The 19,574-nt window shown below is 47.7% G+C and overlaps 8 protein-coding genes across 8 annotated transcripts; 5 read left to right on the top strand and 3 right to left on the bottom strand.

Moving 5' to 3' along the window:
- The first annotated feature begins 576 nt into the window (after positions 1–576).
- On the top strand, positions 577–1,631 carry BDV38DRAFT_239850 (uncharacterized protein). Its single transcript, XM_032053817.1, has 2 exons — positions 577–1,348; positions 1,411–1,631. The coding sequence occupies exons 1-2, from the start codon at positions 974–976 to the stop codon at positions 1,504–1,506; spliced, it is 471 nt and encodes a 156-aa protein (XP_031916605.1). The 5' UTR covers positions 577–973; the 3' UTR covers positions 1,507–1,631.
- Positions 1,632–1,782: 151 nt separating this feature from the next.
- BDV38DRAFT_239849 (uncharacterized protein) lies at positions 1,783–2,913 on the top strand. Its single transcript, XM_032053816.1, has 3 exons — positions 1,783–2,026; positions 2,140–2,720; positions 2,772–2,913. The coding sequence occupies exon 2, from the start codon at positions 2,192–2,194 to the stop codon at positions 2,681–2,683; it is 492 nt and encodes a 163-aa protein (XP_031916604.1). The 5' UTR covers positions 1,783–2,026; positions 2,140–2,191; the 3' UTR covers positions 2,684–2,720; positions 2,772–2,913.
- Positions 2,914–3,503: 590 nt separating this feature from the next.
- On the top strand, positions 3,504–5,293 carry BDV38DRAFT_239847 (aldehyde dehydrogenase). The gene has a single exon (XM_032053815.1). The coding sequence runs from the start codon at positions 3,670–3,672 to the stop codon at positions 5,164–5,166; it is 1,497 nt and encodes a 498-aa protein (XP_031916603.1). The 5' UTR covers positions 3,504–3,669; the 3' UTR covers positions 5,167–5,293.
- A 14-nt stretch (positions 5,294–5,307) lies between these two features.
- On the bottom strand, positions 5,308–6,364 carry BDV38DRAFT_239844 (class I glutamine amidotransferase-like protein). The gene is made up of 5 exons (XM_032053814.1): positions 6,210–6,364; positions 5,938–6,158; positions 5,767–5,882; positions 5,520–5,701; positions 5,308–5,470 (listed from the first exon to the last, which is right to left on the bottom strand). The coding sequence occupies exons 1-5, from the start codon at positions 6,283–6,285 to the stop codon at positions 5,346–5,348; spliced, it is 720 nt and encodes a 239-aa protein (XP_031916602.1). The 5' UTR covers positions 6,286–6,364; the 3' UTR covers positions 5,308–5,345.
- A 231-nt stretch (positions 6,365–6,595) lies between these two features.
- On the top strand, positions 6,596–9,479 carry BDV38DRAFT_290246 (Zn(II)2Cys6 transcription factor; the record flags this gene model as incomplete). The annotated part of the gene is made up of 6 exons (XM_032061440.1): positions 6,596–6,664; positions 6,740–6,955; positions 7,030–7,279; positions 7,313–7,736; positions 7,801–8,714; positions 8,933–9,479. 6 exons carry the CDS (start codon positions 6,596–6,598, stop codon positions 9,046–9,048), a joined length of 1,989 nt encoding a protein of 662 aa, XP_031916601.1. The 3' UTR covers positions 9,049–9,479.
- Positions 9,480–11,018: 1,539 nt separating this feature from the next.
- On the bottom strand, positions 11,019–12,826 carry BDV38DRAFT_290245 (MFS transporter; the record flags this gene model as incomplete). Its single annotated transcript, XM_032061439.1, has 4 exons — positions 11,019–11,351; positions 11,423–12,300; positions 12,386–12,648; positions 12,711–12,826. 4 exons carry the CDS (start codon positions 12,824–12,826, stop codon positions 11,019–11,021), a joined length of 1,590 nt encoding a protein of 529 aa, XP_031916600.1.
- Positions 12,827–13,328: 502 nt separating this feature from the next.
- On the bottom strand, positions 13,329–15,383 carry BDV38DRAFT_290243 (uncharacterized protein; the record flags this gene model as incomplete). The annotated part of the gene is made up of 3 exons (XM_032061438.1): positions 13,329–13,444; positions 13,491–13,605; positions 13,660–15,383. The coding sequence occupies 3 exons, from the start codon at positions 15,381–15,383 to the stop codon at positions 13,409–13,411; spliced, it is 1,875 nt and encodes a 624-aa protein (XP_031916599.1). The 3' UTR covers positions 13,329–13,408.
- A 656-nt stretch (positions 15,384–16,039) lies between these two features.
- On the top strand, positions 16,040–19,292 carry BDV38DRAFT_290241 (uncharacterized protein; the record flags this gene model as incomplete). Its single annotated transcript, XM_032061437.1, has 9 exons — positions 16,040–16,247; positions 16,293–17,241; positions 17,292–17,409; positions 17,463–17,500; positions 17,557–18,425; positions 18,488–18,633; positions 18,697–18,780; positions 18,840–19,091; positions 19,134–19,292. The coding sequence occupies 9 exons, from the start codon at positions 16,040–16,042 to the stop codon at positions 19,290–19,292; spliced, it is 2,823 nt and encodes a 940-aa protein (XP_031916598.1).
- Positions 19,293–19,574: the final 282 nt, after the last annotated feature.

The following is a 19,574-nucleotide window of genomic DNA, read 5'->3' as shown; positions in this document are numbered from 1 at the left end:
GTATCAAATGACATCTCAGTAACACATTCCTATAGCAGCATCTTACATAGTATGCTTTGCCATTGACACGGCTACACAGTAGACGCTTATTCCATCACCATGCTCACCCTATCACCTTACCTTCCTTAAAGGCCATACAACACAAAGAACAAAGGAAAGCGTCGTCCAACACAATGAAAACTTTTGAAATGCCATAGCACTGTGCTCATCAAGGCTTGCACAGACAGACTGCCATGCTTACATGGACCCTCGCCAAGATCTCAATGGGATGACGGAAGTGCTCCCAGTTCTGATTGGACCCAAGTCACAGTCAACACCTCTTGGAGCCTAAAATTGCAGTGTGCCAGTGTCGGTGCCAGCTCACGGCCAAATAAGTTTGTATCTAGTAAGTAACTAATCGTAGACAATGTATAGTAAAGTGGGCAAAGCAGACATGACACTATGAATCGTACTGCGCGATGCCATGGCCTTTTCTATTCATTTTGTAGACTCGTTCACATGCGTATATCAGTATCAGGATTGAACCTGGTACCTTACTGGTTGTCCTTCCCTGCTTTCCAACACCTGTGGCTACTGGCACCTTGGTAGTTCGACATCTTAGGAGACTTGTATGGAATTTTGGACTTGCCCGGGTGAGCAACGGAACCGGATGATAAGTTCAGCGTCATCATGACACTATACACGACATCCGTCACACCCTCCTTTCCAGAGTTTATAAACAGACGACAGCCCTTCCAGAAAATCAGTTGAACGTCCAAAGGACAGTCACTGCCATAATCTCCCAACAATATAGTCCAAGAATGTCGCCCGGAAACCAACCTCTGACCGTCATTGCGACGGAGCAAACACCCGCGGAAGAGGTACGTTGTAACTTCAGTCAATATATCCCCCAATCATCCGCAATATTCCCATCGCAAACGACTTAGCCCTCTTCTACCACTCATAGCGCAACATCGCAGTGGCGAAGGAGTACATGTCAATCGCCTACTCCCCCACCGAAAACAAAGGCGCCGAGTCAGTTCGCCACCTTTGTACCGCCGATAGTTGGTTTTGGAGCCCTTCTACCTTCCCGGGATGTTCTACCCCGATGGATTACGCCGAGTCTCATGCGCATGTAATGGCATCTGTAAACGACTTGCACATTGTGCGGTATGATCAAGCATGGGCCAAGGATGGTCATGTGCTATTGCGATATACGGCAGAAGGATCTCACGCGGGGAAGGCTTATCAAGGTATTGAACGGTCGGATCCACCGAAAAAGGCACGTTGGAGCGCTGCAGCTATCTTTGAGATTGAGGATGGGAAGGTGAAGAGCTTTACGAAGGATTGGGATCAGAAGGTCATGCAGGTAATGAGCTGAAACTTGGGGAATAGGTGGGTGCATTAACTAACTGATTGATATTGATACAGATTCAACTCGGCTGGGCACCGATTGGTGAGAGCAAGGATCCCCGGTGGGATCCGGAGATGCTTGCACAGCCTGAGCTGGCTAGACATAAGAAATAATTATGCAGAGTTCCGGAATGCGTATGTTGTTTCACAATCTTCGAAGTTATATGTTGGCTGAACATATATATTTGTGGCAGTAGTGTGTGATACATAATAAACTGAGTTGTATCCAAGTTGGTATTTAACTTTGAAAGGAATTTCTCAATGGACAGACATATGTTCAAATTCTATGTATTAGTAGACGAACATATTCAATCCAAATACTACAGATGCTAGTATACTGTTGACTACAGATTGAGTCTTGACTTCACCTTCCCCTCAAACAGCGCTAGTCTTGACTTGGCTTAGCGGTTTAAACTAAAAGTGGATCGGCTTTCTGATGGAGATTTCAAACCTGATGGCACCACAGTTGTTTTTATTCATGTTAATCCGAGGCATCCTATATGTGTGAAGTGGATATAATGAACGACGCTTCGATACGTCTCATAGTGGAGCTCCATTGTACCCTGGTAAGCGGATGGGCAATTTATAAACAGAATGAAAAGACCAACCGTAGCCCGAACCTGACCTCCAGACCGTAAGTTATCACTCCCCTAATTTTCTGAAAACGTCTCAATTTCTTTCCTCGTGACTTTCAGGCCATCATTATCCATGTAAGGCCGCAGGTAACTTTCTTATTCTGCACTGCAGGTGACAAACGGTGTCAAGAAGCGACAGTACGCTAGATGATTGATGCAAGGATATGGTTCAGGACAAGCCACTCCGAGAGCTGACCGATCTTGCGAGAGACTCCCAACGCTTCCTCAATACTTGCGTAGAGATGAAAGTAACATCTCCATCATTTTTGGAGACCGGTAGTTGTACCGCTTTCTTGGCGAACTGGAGGGTGGAAAAGCCAAGTTCAAGAAATAAGGTGCTGATCTCTGCTACAAATTTTGGGGTATCTAAGATACTTATGGTTTTTAGCCTCATTAGTAGCAACCACTATGGAAAGATCGAGATTGTCAGCCTCTCTGAAAATCGGAAGACACAACTGTTAGTATTGTATCACTCACCCTGGTTGTCGAAGAAAGATACGAAAGGCGTGGCCTGCTCAGCGCGACTAAACCAAACCAGATGCGCCTCAATCTCCAGTGCGTTTGTTGAACCAGTGCTCAGTTGCCCCGTTATAGGAGTATCTGGGTCTGAAGCCTTGGTCAGGGCTGTGCGAAGTAAAAGAAAGCTGTCATGCTGAGAGCAGAAGACCTTGATCGGGCAACAGAGTTATTCTAGTAAGTTGTTTCCCAGCTACGTACAGGAATATGTCTGCTGAAACACCGCAGGATTTTGTGTCTTATTCCATCCACTATCCACTAGATTGACTTTCACCACAGCCAGGGTCATACTTTCTGAAAAATGGTCTCGTGGTAAATATCTACTCCTCAGGCAGCCATTCCAGCAATCTTACATAAGCTACCCTAGTTACAACCTAATTAATTTACTATTGTTGTCCTTTCACCAAGAATATTTGGCTCTCACACAACCACAAATGATCTGGGCAAAAGGTAAAGCAAAGAAAATTCAGCCTCCGTTAAGCTAGACGACAAAGATAATTTGGGACCGAATTTACTACATGTGGTAGATCAGATGTAGTGCTTTTAACATGGCTGTTCGGTTTGTGGAGGGGTGATGATCATGCAAAGAGCCTTAGAATGAGCAGTTTGAGTACTGAAGGATTAATTACCTGGGACACCTGATGATGTCTGTGCCTCAGGTTACAGGTTCTTGCGCTACAAAAGCTCTCCAATATCGAACGGCCTTGCACTAAGTAAGTATACAGGACCCACAGTGGGGTTGGAGGACACTCAGACTCCACCTCTCATTGATAAGGAATGCTCCATCGATCTGTTTTCGGGGCTCTTGTTCGCATATCTACAGTAGGAAAAGGTCCATGATCATCAATTGCGCTAACGTGAAAGGTCTAAATCATGTACCGCTGCCACAACAATGTGATATTCTCCATGCAAGTGAAAACAGTTTAAGGTAAACTATGAAAGTTAGTTCCTGATAGATAAGGACAATGTAACATTTAATTGTAAATGCGGGGTTATAACTAACTTATCAGTCAACAATCTCCCCCTCTTCCTACCTCACTACAAATACACTCACGCACAGTAACACCCATTGTGACTCCCTACAGAAACACCTCACCCTTGAGTCTCTACACACACCAAACCCACCATGTCAGACCAAATCCCCCACGTATCCAACTGGGTTAACGGGGCCTACACAACCGCAACGCCCCAATTAATCACAGTCCTCAACCCAGCGACCGAAACACCCATCGCGACGGTCGACTCCACACCCCAAGAAACAGTCACCACCATTGTCGCAGACTCCGTCCAAACCTTCCACAATGGACCATGGTCCAAAACCGAGCCCTCAGACCGCTTCACCGTCCTCTCCACCGCCGCCCGACTCCTCCGTGCCCGTTTACCCGAATTCATCCAGCTCGAAACTCGCCAAACAGGCCGTCCCATTCGCGAAATGCAAACCCAATTATCCCGCGTCCCGGAATGGCTCGAGTACTTTGCCTCGCTAGCCCGCGTCCACGAAGGCAGAGTAACCCCCTTCAAGGGCCCCGTCGTGAACACTCTCACCCGACTCCCGCTGGGCGTCGTCGCGCAAATCACGCCATACAATCATCCGCTACTGATCGCGACGAAGAAAATCGCCGCGGCACTCGCAGCCGGGAACGTCGTCATCGTGAAGCCGAGCGAGCTGGCCCCCTTATCGGTCCTGAAACTGGGTTCCCTGTTTCAAGAGGCAGGGCTACCGGACGGTGTCCTCCAGATTATCTGCGGGCATGGGTTCGAGACGGGGAAATTCCTCTGTGAGTCGCCACTTCTGGCTAAAATCGATCTCACCGGAGGACTGGGAACTTATCAAGCCGTCGCACCTGTGGCGGCGCGGAATATGGTCCCCGTTACGGCGGAGTTGGGGGGTAAAGCGCCTGTGTGTCTGTTTCCGAGCTTGGAGGTTGAGAGGGCTGTTCAGGCGGCGTTGTTTGCGGGGTTTATTGCTAGTGGACAGACATGCGTGACTGGGAGTCGGTTGTTGGTTCATCGGGAGATCTATGGAGCGTTTCGCGAGTTATTGGAGAAGAGGGTTAGGGGATTGAGAGTTGGGGACCCGATGGATGAGCGGACGCAGATTGGGACGGTGATTTCCAGGGCAGCGGTGGACAGATGTGCTGGCTTTGTGGACCGGGCGGTGCAGGAGGGTGGGAATGTGCTTTGTGGTGGGCGTCCGACGACGGGGCCAGATGGGAAGGGGTTCTTCTTTGAGCCGACTATTATTGAAGTCCGGGCTGATTCGTATCTCGCTTGTAACGAGGTGTTTGGACCCGTTATTGCGCTTCTTCAGTGTGAGTCTGAGGAGGAGATCGTGTCTATTGCGAATAGTACCCCGTTTGCGCTTGGGGCTTCGGTTTGGACGAATGACTTTACTCAGGCGCATCGCGTTGCGGAGAAGATTGATGCCGGTATTGTTTGGATTAATGGCCATCATTTGAATGATCCCTCGTCGCCGTGGGGTGGATTCAAGGAGAGTGGAATCGGGAAAGAAAATGGCCTGGAGGCGTATGAGAGTTATACGAAGGTCAAAAGCACACTTATTAACTACGGCGTAGCCCCTGTATGGTTTGATGATGAAGCTACCAATGCACGATATGGATGAGCGACATGGCTTTGTAGTTGACTAAAGAACAGAAGTTTACGTATGGAAAACCTTTAGTCAACTCATAGCTATTCTCAAATCATTTACATCCTGGTACATGGAAGATAACATAGTAAAACAGAATAGTGACATTATTCATCCCGAAACTACCGTGGCTATCATTTTTATAGGAGAGCAATTCAAAGCGCATCAAAAGCCTTGACCGCAGCCTCAGCAGTAACATGAGCACTGGCGGGGTTGGCACCTGTGACAATAGGTCCGTCCGTGATAGTGAATGCATCCCAGGGTCCATTGGGAGAGACATCTTGAAAGAACGATTAGACATGTATTATCCTGTGGATTTGAAAACTTACAGGTCGCTCCGCAGGAGGCTGCGGAGGCCTCAATGGTGGGCCGGTTCCAGCTCTTAATGGTGTCCAGGACACCTTCTTCCTCCTCACCTCGGGTAGTGAAACCGGTAACCTTGCGACCGGAAATGACAGACTTTCCGGTTGAGGGATCAATAATACCCGGGAAGATAGCTCCTCCATGGCAACTGTGGGGATGTATTAGTATACAGCCACTGGCATTTAAGGGGAGGAATAGAAGGGGACTCCATACACAGCAGAAACAATGCCACCGTCGGTGTACACCTTAGCAGCAATGGACTGCAGACCCTTGGCACCGGGGTAGTCAATCAGTGACGCATGGCCAGCGGATGCAAAGAAAAGGCCATACTATTAGCGGTTAGTGTCAGGCATAGTGTTTTCGTCCTTTGAAGTTGGCACATACGTTATCTGGGTTGATATCGCTTGGCTTCAGCAACTTATCAAGCTTGGAACGGAATTCACTCGAATGATCCTCCCAGACGGCACGATCCTCCTGCGGAAGCCAATCTTCCTGCTGGGACAACCAATCCGGCTGATAGGTGCCAGTCTCGGAGACGAGGTCGACTTCGAAGCCTGCCTTTTTGAAGACGTTGAATGGATGAAGAGCCTCGGTGATGAATAAACCTGAGCATCTTTATTAGTGGCTTGGTAGATTTAGGACCGCTTAGATCCCACCTGTCTCCTTGCCCTCTGGGTAGAGCGGCGCATGTTCTGAAGTGATAGCAATCAAAGCCTTGCGTGGGGGTGCCATTCTGGAAGTTATGAAAGTGATTATGGTATAAGGTTTGAGAAACTGCCTGGAAAGAAGATTTGTTCACAGGGGAATGCTAGATATACCTTGGCAATTAGATTGGAATATACACGAGCTTAAGTATGATTGAAGAAAGTATGTCTGAAGCTTTCGTCCAATGATGATGTCATTCCGATTGCTCTGGAGCGCTTATGTAAGTCCGTCGGAGGGCATCCCTGATCTCCACTTAAGCTTATTCCAGCTCCGTCGGAGATGAACCAAGACCCAATGACCTCCTCCCTTGACGCGTATTCGACCTGCCTTCTGTACGATGGACCCGGCCAGAAAGCGCCAAAAAGTTTCATCCGCCTGTGAGAGGTGTCGGAAGCGCAAGCTAGGGGTATGTGGCGCTTTCTCTATCGATTTGTATCCACTTTGTGTAGATCGAGGCTGAAAATGGTTATACTACTGGCAGTGTGATCAACAACGCCCGTGCCAGTTATGTCTCCGAGCCGGCGTAACATGTGTTCCGCGTGGGGAGCCCGTGGCTCGAGCATCTCCGACGATTTCAAATCCTGCGCCAGTTGAGCAAGGAGGAACTTACGGTGAAGGACGAACTGCTCCCATTCTTCCGAACGATCGACGTACGGCAGTTCTCCCGGAGTTGAATATTGTCGACCTGAGTACCCGGGTAATGAGACCTCTTGAAGAATTTTGCTATATTCTCGTAACTGGCTGACCAGTTTCACATCATGGCGGCAATAGATGTTTTCGCGCGATGAACAACATCAAACACTAGGGTACGACACCTCCGCCTTGCCCGGAGGTAAGAAGACATACAGCCCTCTCCTCTCCAGTCCGATACCATGGAGAGATGGAATTGGTGTCCAGCTGCCTCCACGGCAAGTCCTAAATGAACTCATTACCCAGTTCTTCGACTCTGTAGATTGGTTTATGATGGTATGCGCTGTTCTTGTGATATTATTAGCGATCTTCTTTACCACGTATCCCGATGGTCTGATGCGATTGATCTAGGTATTCCACGAAGGGAGCTTCCGACAGCGCTACGAGAGTCTGATTGACTCGGTGCATGTTGCTGGACCCGATACCAACTTTCTGTGGCTTGTGTTGCTAGTCCTCGCTCTCGGTGCTCACTATTCGTCCCTGCGTGAGCCTTTCGATGGTCATGGCCAGAACTTATCTGTCCTATCTGAGAAACTCCTTACCCAGATCGAATACAGATTCTTGCAGATCATTGGGTGTCCGAACGTCGAAGCTGTGCAGGTTTGCGTGCTCCTGGGAAGTTTCCACCTGTTCAACGGTCGTCCGACTGTTGGCATGGGCGTCTTAGGAGGTGGCATTAAAATTGCGCAGGTCATTGGATTGCATCGTGAATCAATGTGGCCCAATCTTTCTGAAGTCGCACGAGAGTCTAGAAGACGGTCATGGTGGGCATTGGAAGTTTTCGACAAGTACGTTACCGGTAATAGTCGTCATCTCTCCCGCATCCCCTCTGACGTTATCATTTATTTCCAGGTATGCAGCTGTGGCCTTCGGGAGGCCATGTAGTATAGACGACTCTGATTGTAACATTGGCTTGGTAACGGACGTTGGGGAAATAAGTCCTCGGCAGACTCCTCTCCTAACATATCATCAATGGAAATTTAGACTCTATCGCATCATGGGCCCCTTTCTGGGCAGGCGGCTTCAAACTAATCGAATGGACACAGTCAAGGCCATTCATGATCAGCTCGTCACATGGGAGAGAGAATTGCCTAATAGCCTACGTCTGGAAACCTACAAGAAAGACAGCAGCTCGGGACATCCACCATTAATACAGCTGGCGGCTCTTGCTCTACAGCTGACTTACGATAACCTTCGCATAATCCTTCATCGAAGTGTTGCATTTGGAGTTTTTGAACATGAAGCTGGCTCAGACGGAAAGGTCGTCGAGACCGAAAGCTCTGCCTTCTCCCGTCAACAGCTACTGGAGTCTGCATTACGAACCTCGGAACTGTATCGATATTCTCATCTTCTGCAAGCCTCTCGCAGGACACATGCCGTGATGCATATTGGGATATGCCTGTTTACATCCGGTGTCGTACTGTGCGCACTCTCCCTCATGGAACCATTATCCATAACCAGCCAGAAGGCAAAGGCAGGCATCATGCAAATCATTCGACTACAGAAGGAAAGAGTTTCGAAACATCATGTCCTATCACTACAAAGCGTCAAGATACTTGAAGATTTGGTCAACGTTGTCCTGCAGGCTGAACAACGAACAATTCTTGGTAACCCGGTCCCAGCGTCTACCTCTCAGCCGAAACCAATAGAAAGGCACGTGGATGAAAGTGAATATGCCAACTTGAATCAAACACAGACAAATCAGAAGGGCAACTTAGGGGGTGTGGTGACGACTGCCCAAGTGTCTCTTACACCTCTTCAAGAAGGTAATGCCCCTCACGTGACGTGTATCAGTTTTTGGACAATGTTGACAAGGGATACGCAGTGTTTGCCAATCACACCCAACAGCCTTCGAACCAAATAGGAGTTCCCGCCTCTGAGATTTCCGCATCCACTTGGCAGGATCCAGGAGGGCTGGATGATAGAGTGTCGGGGTTGGATTCGTCCCCCGGATTTTCCTGGGATGGAAATATTTCCTCTTTAGTCGACTCCGGACTTGCCGATGCCAGTCAGCTTTGGCTCTGGTCCGATAATCTGGGTTATCAGTCTTTTGCTGAACTTAGTGATACTACAGTGAGGCAGCAGTGGTCTACCTGCTAATTCCGGCAACCCGTACCATGTCACCCTGCAAAGCCAATATGATAGAAACTGTGCATCACTCTGATTCTGAAATAACAAACCATACCTTGGCCGATATTCGCCATTCATTCTGTGTACGACATCGTTGCAGTACCAATGGAGCTGAAGAAAGTAAAATCGACATTCGCCAATGAATGCTTTGACAGTATTACAAAACGCCTACTAAGAAGTATAAAGTTGCATATGGTCCTTTTGAGGCTCACCCCAGACACCAGCCAGGAGAACCTATACCTAGGTGCCACTCCAACTATCTCCGTGCAAAGAGCACCGATGCAGATAAATTCTATTTGATAATCCACGAGTGGATCCATGAATAAACTAACTTTATGCTAGTGCGAATACCTAGGGTCATTCTTTGCGGTTTTAATGGTCAGCTCACCTGTAACCTCGATGTTCCAACCCAGCCTCGGGATCACGAGACCATCCGCGAGGTGGGATGTGGATACGATACTTAGGTAACATTCGCAATCTGCACCTGGCCAATTGCCTACCTACGGTCCGGACAAATTTGTGGACAGGTAAATCCCCGACGGGGGTCAAGGCGTCGTTAAAACTTTGGAGTGATCCTTGTTGCGGGGATGAGAGTCTGGAGGATCTGAATCCTGCGTTATCTGTGCCTTGTCTTAGGCAAACGCAGCTGAATTCGTATGCTGCGATTACGTGATTGCCAAGCCGCCGTTGCATCCTTGGAGATGGATGTTATTTAATTTAGCAACCTTCTCTGCAATTCTCCAAAGATCCCAAAATTTCTGAGCTTACTGAGATTATTTGACAGCCATCTCTCTTCAAACTGCTTGGACAAATGGCATCAAAGTAAGTACTATCGTTCGAAGCCCCAACCTACCCGACAGATACTAAAGTTTTAGAAAGCACGATTAACAATGGAGCCGACGATATAACTATCGTACGGGGAACAGTGGACTCCATTCCGGCAGTCGTCCACCTTCTAGATACCGCAGTTCAATGGCTGGTATCGCAGGGCAGAATTGGGCAGTGGGGAACAACACCGTTTTCCGAGAATCCACAACGCGCCGAGCAACTCAGAGAATTTGTAACCACCGGCCATGGTCTTTGGCTCGCTATCAACGTTGCAAATAATACATCCATTCTATCTCAAAATCAAATATCCAATATACAGCCCCAAAATATGAACGGGGAGGCTCCGGGGGTCATAGTAGGTGCGCTTGCTGTTGGAGAGAGGTCGCCTTATGTGCCACCTGTCTCTGAACCTGAGCTTTACGTGCGATTGCTAGTCACGGATCGACGATGTGTTGGCAATCAGATTGGCAAACGCCTCTTAAACCATGCACGTGATCTTGCCAGAAAGGCCGGAGTCTCATTACTACGGGTGGATTGCTATGCAGGTGGCGACGGCAAATTGATCCAATACTATGAGTCTCAGGGATTCAAGAGGGTCGAAAATTTCAACGTGAAAGGCGAATGGCCTTGTCAAGTACTTGCTCAACGGTTGGATGAGATGAAAGGAGAAGAGAGATGTTGATTCTGTCTTTGTCAGAACATATTTCGCGACTCTAAAATGGACTTCGACATATTTGAGATACAGTAGCTTCACAGCGTAAGAACCCTCTCTTACATTGCTTAGTGCTTTTTCTTTTCAAGAAATGGAAATTCTATATACATTTTTACTTGGTAGATAGGTAATTTAGTAATTCCTATGTTCCCACTAAGGTTCAGTTATTTAAAAGAACGAACTGTCTAGGTATTATTAAGCCAAAAGCCGACGATAAGGTACCTATTGCAAGGATCTTTAATTAATTTTCAGATATTATTTCTCCTTACAACCAATTACTACTGCAACTGCACAATTAGTTAATAACTTTCTAAGAATCTGTCTATTGTCTATTGTCTATTGTCTATTGATTCATGCAATCACGCCATATGTTCCTCTCAAACACTTCTTCTAAGAGATATCACTGCGTGTCGATGTGCACCGTGTATTTGCTGTTCTTCCGGATTCTCGGTCCATAGATATACAGCAGGTAGGGCACAAGAGTCATGACAGCACTGACCGACCCGAGAATCGTGAGTGTATACTGCACACCGAGAGCCCGATAAATAGGGCCACCAGCAACAGTCACACCTCCTGCAACCACGTATCGAGTGAACACGAGGAATCCTAGAGCAGAGGCCGAGTATGTATCGTAGGCATCGATAAGGTACATGTACGAAACGATGAAAATAGTCGTGATGCCGAAGCCGAAAAAAGCCGATGCGACGAGAGGAGACCAGATCGAAATTGATGGCTGTGGGGGAGAAAGGAAGAGAAATGTCAGTCTTCCGCACATCAAGTAGATATATTCTGGACGTAACTTACGTTGCTGGTCCAGCCCATCCAGAACAAACTGATTGGTACTGCCGGTGCACCGCCGAGCATTGTATACCAGAGTCTCATCTCGGGGGCAACGGTAGAGGACTTCTCTCGAGCAGCGGCCTTTGCTGTCAAGCTGTAAACCACTGGCACCACACAGCTAACCAGCATGATCCCAACTAGCATACCAGCCCAGCAAATGCTAGTCAGACCCTCAGAGATACCATATATCTCGCCGAAGACATAGGTATAGCCCTCTAGAAAGGTGAAGATGACAATATAGATGATGGTCAAATAGAGGGAGATGAGAATGATAATCAGTTCAGAGTAAAACATTGCAAAAGGCCGATAGACGGAGAGCTTCAGACGCTGGCCTAGGCTCTCCCGTTTCATCTCCATTGGAGCCCTGTATCTCTCATCCCCAGTTTCCGTTCGAAGGATTGAGGCCTTCCAAAAAAGAATAAGATTGCCGTAAGTCTCAGGTTGAAATAAGAGGACCACAACCAGAACTGCGCCCCCCATGATGAGCATTATCCACTCCAACCAACGCCAGCCTAGTGTGACTGGAATATAGCTTCCCATTATTTGACCGATCATTGGCCCTGTGAATGCCGGTATGGTGTAGATAGGAAAAGCGTAGGTCTTCTCCAGCGGATTCCATAAATCTGCAATCGTGCCGCCGGCGCAGCTTAAAGGCGTAGAAGCAAAAAAGCCAGCAATAAATCGAAAAATAAGATGGCTTTGAAGATTTGGGGCGAGCCCTGATGCCATGATAAAAATCAAATACAGGAGCATAGTGATGAAGTATATTGCGTTGCGGCCAAATGTTTCCGAGAAAGGGCCTGATAGCAGAGAGCCGAACCCGAACCCAATCAGAAAAAGACCTTTTAAACAATCATGACATGTTAGCCTGAGTCTGCTACGGGGGGAGGCGATTTGGTAACAGAAGGCAGAAAGATGTCGCCTTACCTGTTGCAAGAGACCCAATAACATCGGATACCCGGAAGTACTCGCTATACTCCCTGACACCACAAGCATCAATCGCCGATGCGGCAGTAACAGCAAGTGCGATCAAAGAGACCAAGACAGTCATGAAGAGCTTTCGCGGGGTGCTCTGGTTTGCAGGATTCAAGGGATCATCTGGTCCATCCCATCCCACAAGAATTAGGTCATCTGAAACTGTCCAGCTCGTGGGAGCTGGTTTCTCCAGAGTGCCGTGGTTGACGCTCAATCTACAGCTACTCAAATGTGTGTCAGACAAATGGAGCCCCAACCAATTTCTGCGATAGCTTACTTTGTAGTATGAGGAGACCCGATAGTGTAATCCGGGCAGCTACAGTCATTTTTCAGTTCTGACAAGTGTCGTTGCACCGTTTGCCGAACTCTTTTGTACTGGAAATATGTTTCCATGGCTGCCAATTATTGCACGAGAATATAGCCAAAGGTAGTTGCGGAGGGGGCAGAGACTATATAACATGGTGAAGGCTAAGCCAAACCGCCTAAGGTAGTCCGATTCTTAATAATATCGACGACGCTAAAAAAATTGATAAAGTGTAGACAAGCAATAATGATGCTGAGAACATCGGACATCAACGGCCCCACCCGCAGCATGATTTCCGATGGCTTTGCAATCTCAATCCCGATCTCCGATGGATCGGACCTAAGTGGGTCACGTTCAATGGAGTTAAGAACAATACATGGTAGTATTATTCAAGTACTGTTCACTAGAATGTCATAACGCTTTTCCACTCTCATTCTGCACCGTATAGAAATCCGGACGACTATCTTAGCCTACAAGGGAAATTAATACGGTTCTAGTGGTTACCAACTAATTTTGAAGCTTAGATTTGACTTCGCTAACTGAATTTCCCCTTGAACATCTACCGCATACATTTATAACGCAAACTTATCACAAGCTGCCACCCACCCGCAACCCTGAGTGTTTCTGCGAGAAGTGACTGAGTCGGGTAACATCATCGTGGTAGAAATCGATCAAGTGGCAGAGATATTGAAAGCTCCATCCAATGTCTAGACACATCAGCGGAAGCATAAAAACCCGAAGATCCGTACATACCCAATTGATCAGGTCTGAATCCATCCACTCCCGTATATCAGTGAAGTTTTCGAATAAACCTTCAAGCTCAGTCTGTGGGCTTCCTGTTGGAGGATTTTCCGTGCCTGCCTGGACCCTGGAGCGAATGTCTGGTTAGCTGAATTTGGCAAGATACTATAGAGTGGCCTACTGCAAACGGCGGAGTATATGATACGCTCGGAGACATATGTTACTTCGGCCGGATGTATTTTTCATACAGACAGTCAGTCTTTCGAGGTCCTCTCGGAAAATGTTTAAATCGTATGCTGGATTAACTGCCGCTGGTGTATCTTGAAGACACGAATAGAGGGCCACAGCTGCATGTAACGCTTTCAAACTTGTCACGCCACTGAGTAACCAAAGATAGTTTCGGAGTAGTGGAGCTTCGTAAAGCTGTCTGTGGATGGATATTAACGCGACACTAGAGCTAATACATCTTTCTCGGGATGTTGGAAGGAAACAAGGCGCCTTCGAATGGTGGAATGGTCGGTGAAGAAGGAGATAGAGATGATGTGCGTACGTCTGTAGGACACACCAATATGCGTAGCTATTGGAATCCAGAAGATTTGGAGATCCATCAATCAGGTAGGTCGAGTCCCATTGCTTTTGTTCCTCGGCGATCGCTGCATCAAATTCATGTAGTAGACGTTCATCTAACCGCGAAGGACCCGATATATGATGACAGATTTGAGTAGAAAGGCGGAACAACCGAAGTTTAGCCATCATGACTGACATATGTGTAGGCTCGCCGCGACAGGATCGTAACAAAATGCCATCCTCTGTGACATCAGCATCATTAACATCTGCTGGCGGGATGGCCTTGATGTTAAGAAGATATGACATATCCACGTCCCGAAATAGCATGCCCTGATATGTATGTAACGTCAGGAGGCCGGCCCAGCAGCGCCGCCGTCTTTCGGTCTCGATGGGACCTAAGTTCTGATCTACATTACACCGTAATGCAATTCCAATATTCAATGCCATCCCTAACAAGCCCCATCCCTGGTCGACGGACTCATTGTGGGAAAGATTGTAGATTACCATGAGTAAAGCTTCGAAAGTGCTGAATTTATGCCGGATAAAGAATTCATCCTGTAAAAGACAGGTCATTGCAGTCCGGAGGAGGCGGCGAGATAGAGAAACAGTGGCAGGAACTTGCGTTGGACTCTGAGGCGGTTGGGGCCAGCAAGGGTGCAACCTGGGATCACTTTCATCCATGGTGTTCAAAGCCAAAGAGCACACGGAGAAAAGCAAAGCGAGCCAGGCTAAGTCAATGGTATGGGGTCGTTGCACGAATGCTACATACTGCTTTTGGAACGTTGGACCATGAAGAATGGGAAATAGAGGAGAAATATGTTTGAAAAAGTGTGAAATTAGATAGTCACAACAAGACTTAGGAGGCAGACAGTCAATAATTTCTTGAAGGGGCATGCGCGGGGTGATGGAAAGAGGTGATAAAGTGTCGTGAGCTTCATATTCTGGGCCTGGCCTCTCAAGCACGACTTCCCAGTGTGCACCAAGAGGTGCTTGGGTTGTTTCAGATATCGGCAGTTCCGAATACAGATCTGAGGTACCGGCAAAGTTCTGTCTCAAGGGGGTAGACGGAGATACTACCTCCCCGTTCAGCACAGTGGGCGCTGGAGCAGTCACGGGCGTCCCATGAGACTTGGCTGATGTAGGGGCGCTTGAGAGAACTTTGTATGAGCAGCTGGCCTCGCGCCTGCGACGCTTGCAAGCGCCACATGGATGTTGGCGATCACATCGCAACTTAGAGCGTCGACATTCCTCACAATTAACGGCTCTGCGCTTTCGGCGATGAGAGCCGGGAGTTTGCTCCACTGACGGCCTGTCTTGAGCTGAGATATTATGTACCATTGCCTTCCATTTAACAGAAAAGAAAAATGCAAAGGCCGACAGAGACAGGTTAGAAGTCCGACAAGGAAGTTGTTGGTCGGAGATGAGAATGAAAGCCATCGGATTTCGAAGGTGGAGCTGGAGAAAACCGCCCCCGATCCCCGATCGATACATGACAATACACCACAATACAGAATACTATCGATACAGAATAAAGTATGTACACTCAGTAGTATTACTCACGTGTAGAGTAGTTGTTTACGGTGATGAGAAAATAATATTTTTAGTATACTTTTTACCTCCTCTATATCTTTAAAGTATTTCCTAGAAGATTCACATCGCTTTGGCATCTTACATACTCAGCCTTTATAGCATTAATGCATTTCTTGTGTTTTCAAACCATGAAGTGGCCCTCCGGCCTCACGCAAAAGTTGACCGGAAGCCCCTCGACTGACGCACTTTCGACCCACAGTCACGCAAAGATAAGCGCCGGAGGGGAATATCTTCCTCATGTACACCGTAAGCTGTTTTTCTTCTTTGGTCAAAACATAAAGTGTTAAGAGAGACCACCCACTTGCCCTGTTATAGAAGAATTTTATATGTGACAGCTCAGTACCATAGGAGCGAGTTGAGCCTGAAGCACAACCACTAGGTTGCTCACAACACAAGCCGTGATAATGGCTACCAAGGGTGGCCTTCTCGCCTCAGAGTCTCCTTGCAAGGACTTTGCACAGCGATCGAGAATCCGCCGCTTGCGACGGTGGCGGCGACTTCTTTGGACCCTTCTCTTCATAGGAGTGTTTGTGGCCCTGATTCATGGCGAACCCAAAATCAATATTGTTCCTTATCCACGGTATTTAACCGAATCAGATCTATATAATGAAGGTATAAAGAGATGTTATGAAGTTCGGAGTCGGAACCACAATCGAGTCGCCTCGGAAAGCAGGAGAAATCACCGGTGGAATCCAGTCTCTGGTCAGCAGGGAGATATTGTTATCCAGAACGCTACTCTCTTTGATGGAGAGTCCACCCGTGATGGGACATTCGATATTCATTTTTCGTCTGGAGTGATCAGATCGGTGTCTCCCACTCGCTTGGAACATCCCACTCCAGAGGGTGCTCATATTATCAACGTGCACGGGAGATTCATTACTCCTGGGCTGGTGGACATGCATTCCCACCATCTGTTGCTTCCATTTCCTCAGCTCCCAGCGACTAATGATGTCAATGAGCGGCCGTTGCTAGGCCCTATCACCCCTTATGTGCGCGCCATAGATGGCTTCAAGCCATATGATCCTGCAATTAGAATTATCGCTTCTGGGGGTGTCACTTCATCGCTTGTTCTACCTGGTTCGGCAAATATCGTCGGAGGTGAGGCATACATGGTTAAGAACCTGCCACTATCTGGAGAATCTGGCGAGCCCATAGTGGAGGAGTTACTATTAGAATACGGTCTTCCCGAAAATGCTCGGCAGCGATACCTCAAAATGGCCTGTGGCGAGAACCCGAAGGGAGTGTATGGAAACACTAGGCTTGGTCTCACCTGGCTTTTGCGCAAACATCTGGAAGAAGCACGGGATTTACATGAACGGCAGTCTGCCTGGTGCCGAGCGGCATTTGATGTGCAGGAGAGCAGCTTCGCCAAAACACATCATATAAGAACCTTAATCAGAAGCCATGGAAAGCGGCCGGAGTCTTTTGAACTTGAAACGTTAGTCGCACTTATCAGAGGGGAGCTCAATGTGAATGTACATTGCTACGAGCCCGAGGACCTCGAGCGCATGCTCGCTGTGCTCCATGAGTTTGGAGTTCATCCGCAGGCTTTCCATCATGCACTGGAGGCATGGCAAGTTCCAGAACTTTTGAAGCACCTTGAAGAGTTGGTTTCGCAGCCTGCCCATGATGATCCTTCTGGCTGACCTATCTCAGAAACATTACTATCGCCACATTTGCAGAAAATGCTCTGTTCAAGGCTGAGGCATATGGTGCAAATCTGAGAGGGCCGAAAGTTCTGGACGATCATGGCGTCAAGGTTGCCCTAAAATCCGTATGCCCAGATTATTTGTATGAAGCGATGGCCACCGTTAACATTGATTCTAGGATCACACTGGCGAGGAGAATTATGCAAAGTATCTGATGTAAGTACCCGACGGACTGGATTTGAGAATTAAGATTTTGACACGAATAATGCCAGGTACCAAGCAGCAGTTTCTCATTCATTTGGGCTCTCGGAAGACAAGTCTCTACAAGCAGTTACATCTATCCCTGCTCGGTCGGTCCAGCAAGACCACAGAATTGGATATGTTCGCCCCGGATACGATGCAGATCTAGTTTTATGGGACGATCATCCGTTACAGGTCGGAGCGACACCCCTCGAGGTCTTCATCGATGGTCGTTCCGTTTTGGACAGCAATGACCACCTAGAATGTCTTCTCCACAACTCCAGCTCTGTAGAATCTCCAGGTGCCCCAGCGCCTCGACCTTCAATTTTGGAACAGCAGAAGGAGGACATATGCTCCAGTGTCCATAGCTCTCCATCGAAGCTACTGTTTACGGGCATCAAGAAGGTCCTAGTCGATACTCCCACCCCCCTCGAAAATACAAGAGATGTTGTTTTGCTTCTTCAAGACGGTAAAGCCGTATGCCTGGATAAGAGATCCACCTGTCTGTCCACCAAATATAACGAACAGAATGTTACCGAAATCAACCTGAACCACGGCTATATTACTCCGGGTCTCGTCGCCTTTGGAAATAACCTCGGCATCCAAGATATCCCATCCGAGGAGTCTACTGGCGATGGCTTAACTGGCAAGAGCACAGATGTCCTGGATGAGCAAAGGAGCCTCCATTTCGCAAAGTACGGTCTACATCTCCATGGCAGGGCATCTACCAGAGCCAGAATTGGAGGTGTCACAAAGGCCATTACTGCCCCCCGCTCTAATGGAGGCATTGTCCAGGGAGTCAGTGTTGGGATACGTACAAGTGAAACAGCCACAATTCTTGACAATGGGATCTGGAAGGATGACATTGCACTCCATCTGACAGTTGGACAATCAGCTAAAGGTGAATTATCTGGAACCTTATGCCCTTGGCTTATCATAGGTCGATAACTGATACCTCCCCAGGTGACGACACACCCACTGTTGCGTCAGGAGTGGAACGTCTGCGTCAAATACTACAGGCGGGTAAAGAAGTTAGTCCAGGAAGTGCCAGTATATATGTACAGGCTGCCAATGGCTCGATCCCCGTAGTGGTTCGAGCATACAACGAGGTACCTCCTACTCCCTCTCCCTAAAGGGAAAGATAATACAGCATTTCTGACCAAGTTGTCCAGGATGATATTTCGCAGTTAATTCTCATCAAGCGGGATTTCCCTTCAGTAAATCTTGTCATTCACGGGGCCCATGGCGCAGTCTCAGTAAGGTTCTACGGTTCCATTCAAGCACGTATATACTAAGCATACATCGTCCACTATAGGTTGCTGAGCACCTCGCCCAAGCAAACATACCCGTCATTCTAACTGGGAATCGCGGTGCGCCTACTAACTGGGAAAAGAAAAATGTTCTCACGGGACCGCCATTAACTGAGAGCCCAGCAAAGATCTTGATCGATGCCGGCGTGCTGATTGGTTTAGCCGTAAGCAGCGATTCTAAAGTCCATGGCCTAGCACAGGAGGCACATTGGGCCGGTAAGTTCGCAGGACTGAGTGATAAGGAAGCCATTGCCCTCGTATCGACCAATATTGAGGCTATCTTGGGCACTGGGTCAAAGGGGACTGGTACTGGCGGTGAGAAGGCACAAGGTTACACCGGTGATTTTGTCGTGTGGGAAGGTGATCCTTTGAGAGGAGAGGGTTCAGTTGTTGTGTCTGTTCAGGATGGTGGGGAAATTGCTGACTGCTGGCCAGATACTAGTAATGCTATTCTGTGAGATAGTGTGTCTCATGTATTATCTAAAGGTTCCTGTACGCTTGTGCCTTAGTATTTGAATTGAAACGAATTACCTATATTTGCAATTCTCCGTTTTTGTGTATTCCGCTACCTATCAAAATGTACTTTCATCAGGAATCCTCAAGAAACTTGGTAAAATTGTTCGGGATTCAGTGATCTTGATGCTACAGGTGAATCTAACCTGCGTATATCACATTCCCTGTTTTTCTACAAAAGATACTCTTCATTATAACCCGTTCAAGGCATACTCCACAGTGCATGA

This window comes from Aspergillus pseudotamarii (assembly GCF_009193445.1).
Source record: "Aspergillus pseudotamarii strain CBS 117625 unplaced genomic scaffold BDV38scaffold_11, whole genome shotgun sequence".
NCBI classification, from domain to species: Eukaryota; Fungi; Ascomycota; class Eurotiomycetes; order Eurotiales; family Aspergillaceae; genus Aspergillus; species Aspergillus pseudotamarii.
The sequence above is the reverse complement of the archived record's forward strand: the minus strand, read 5'-3'. Positions and strand labels throughout refer to the sequence as shown.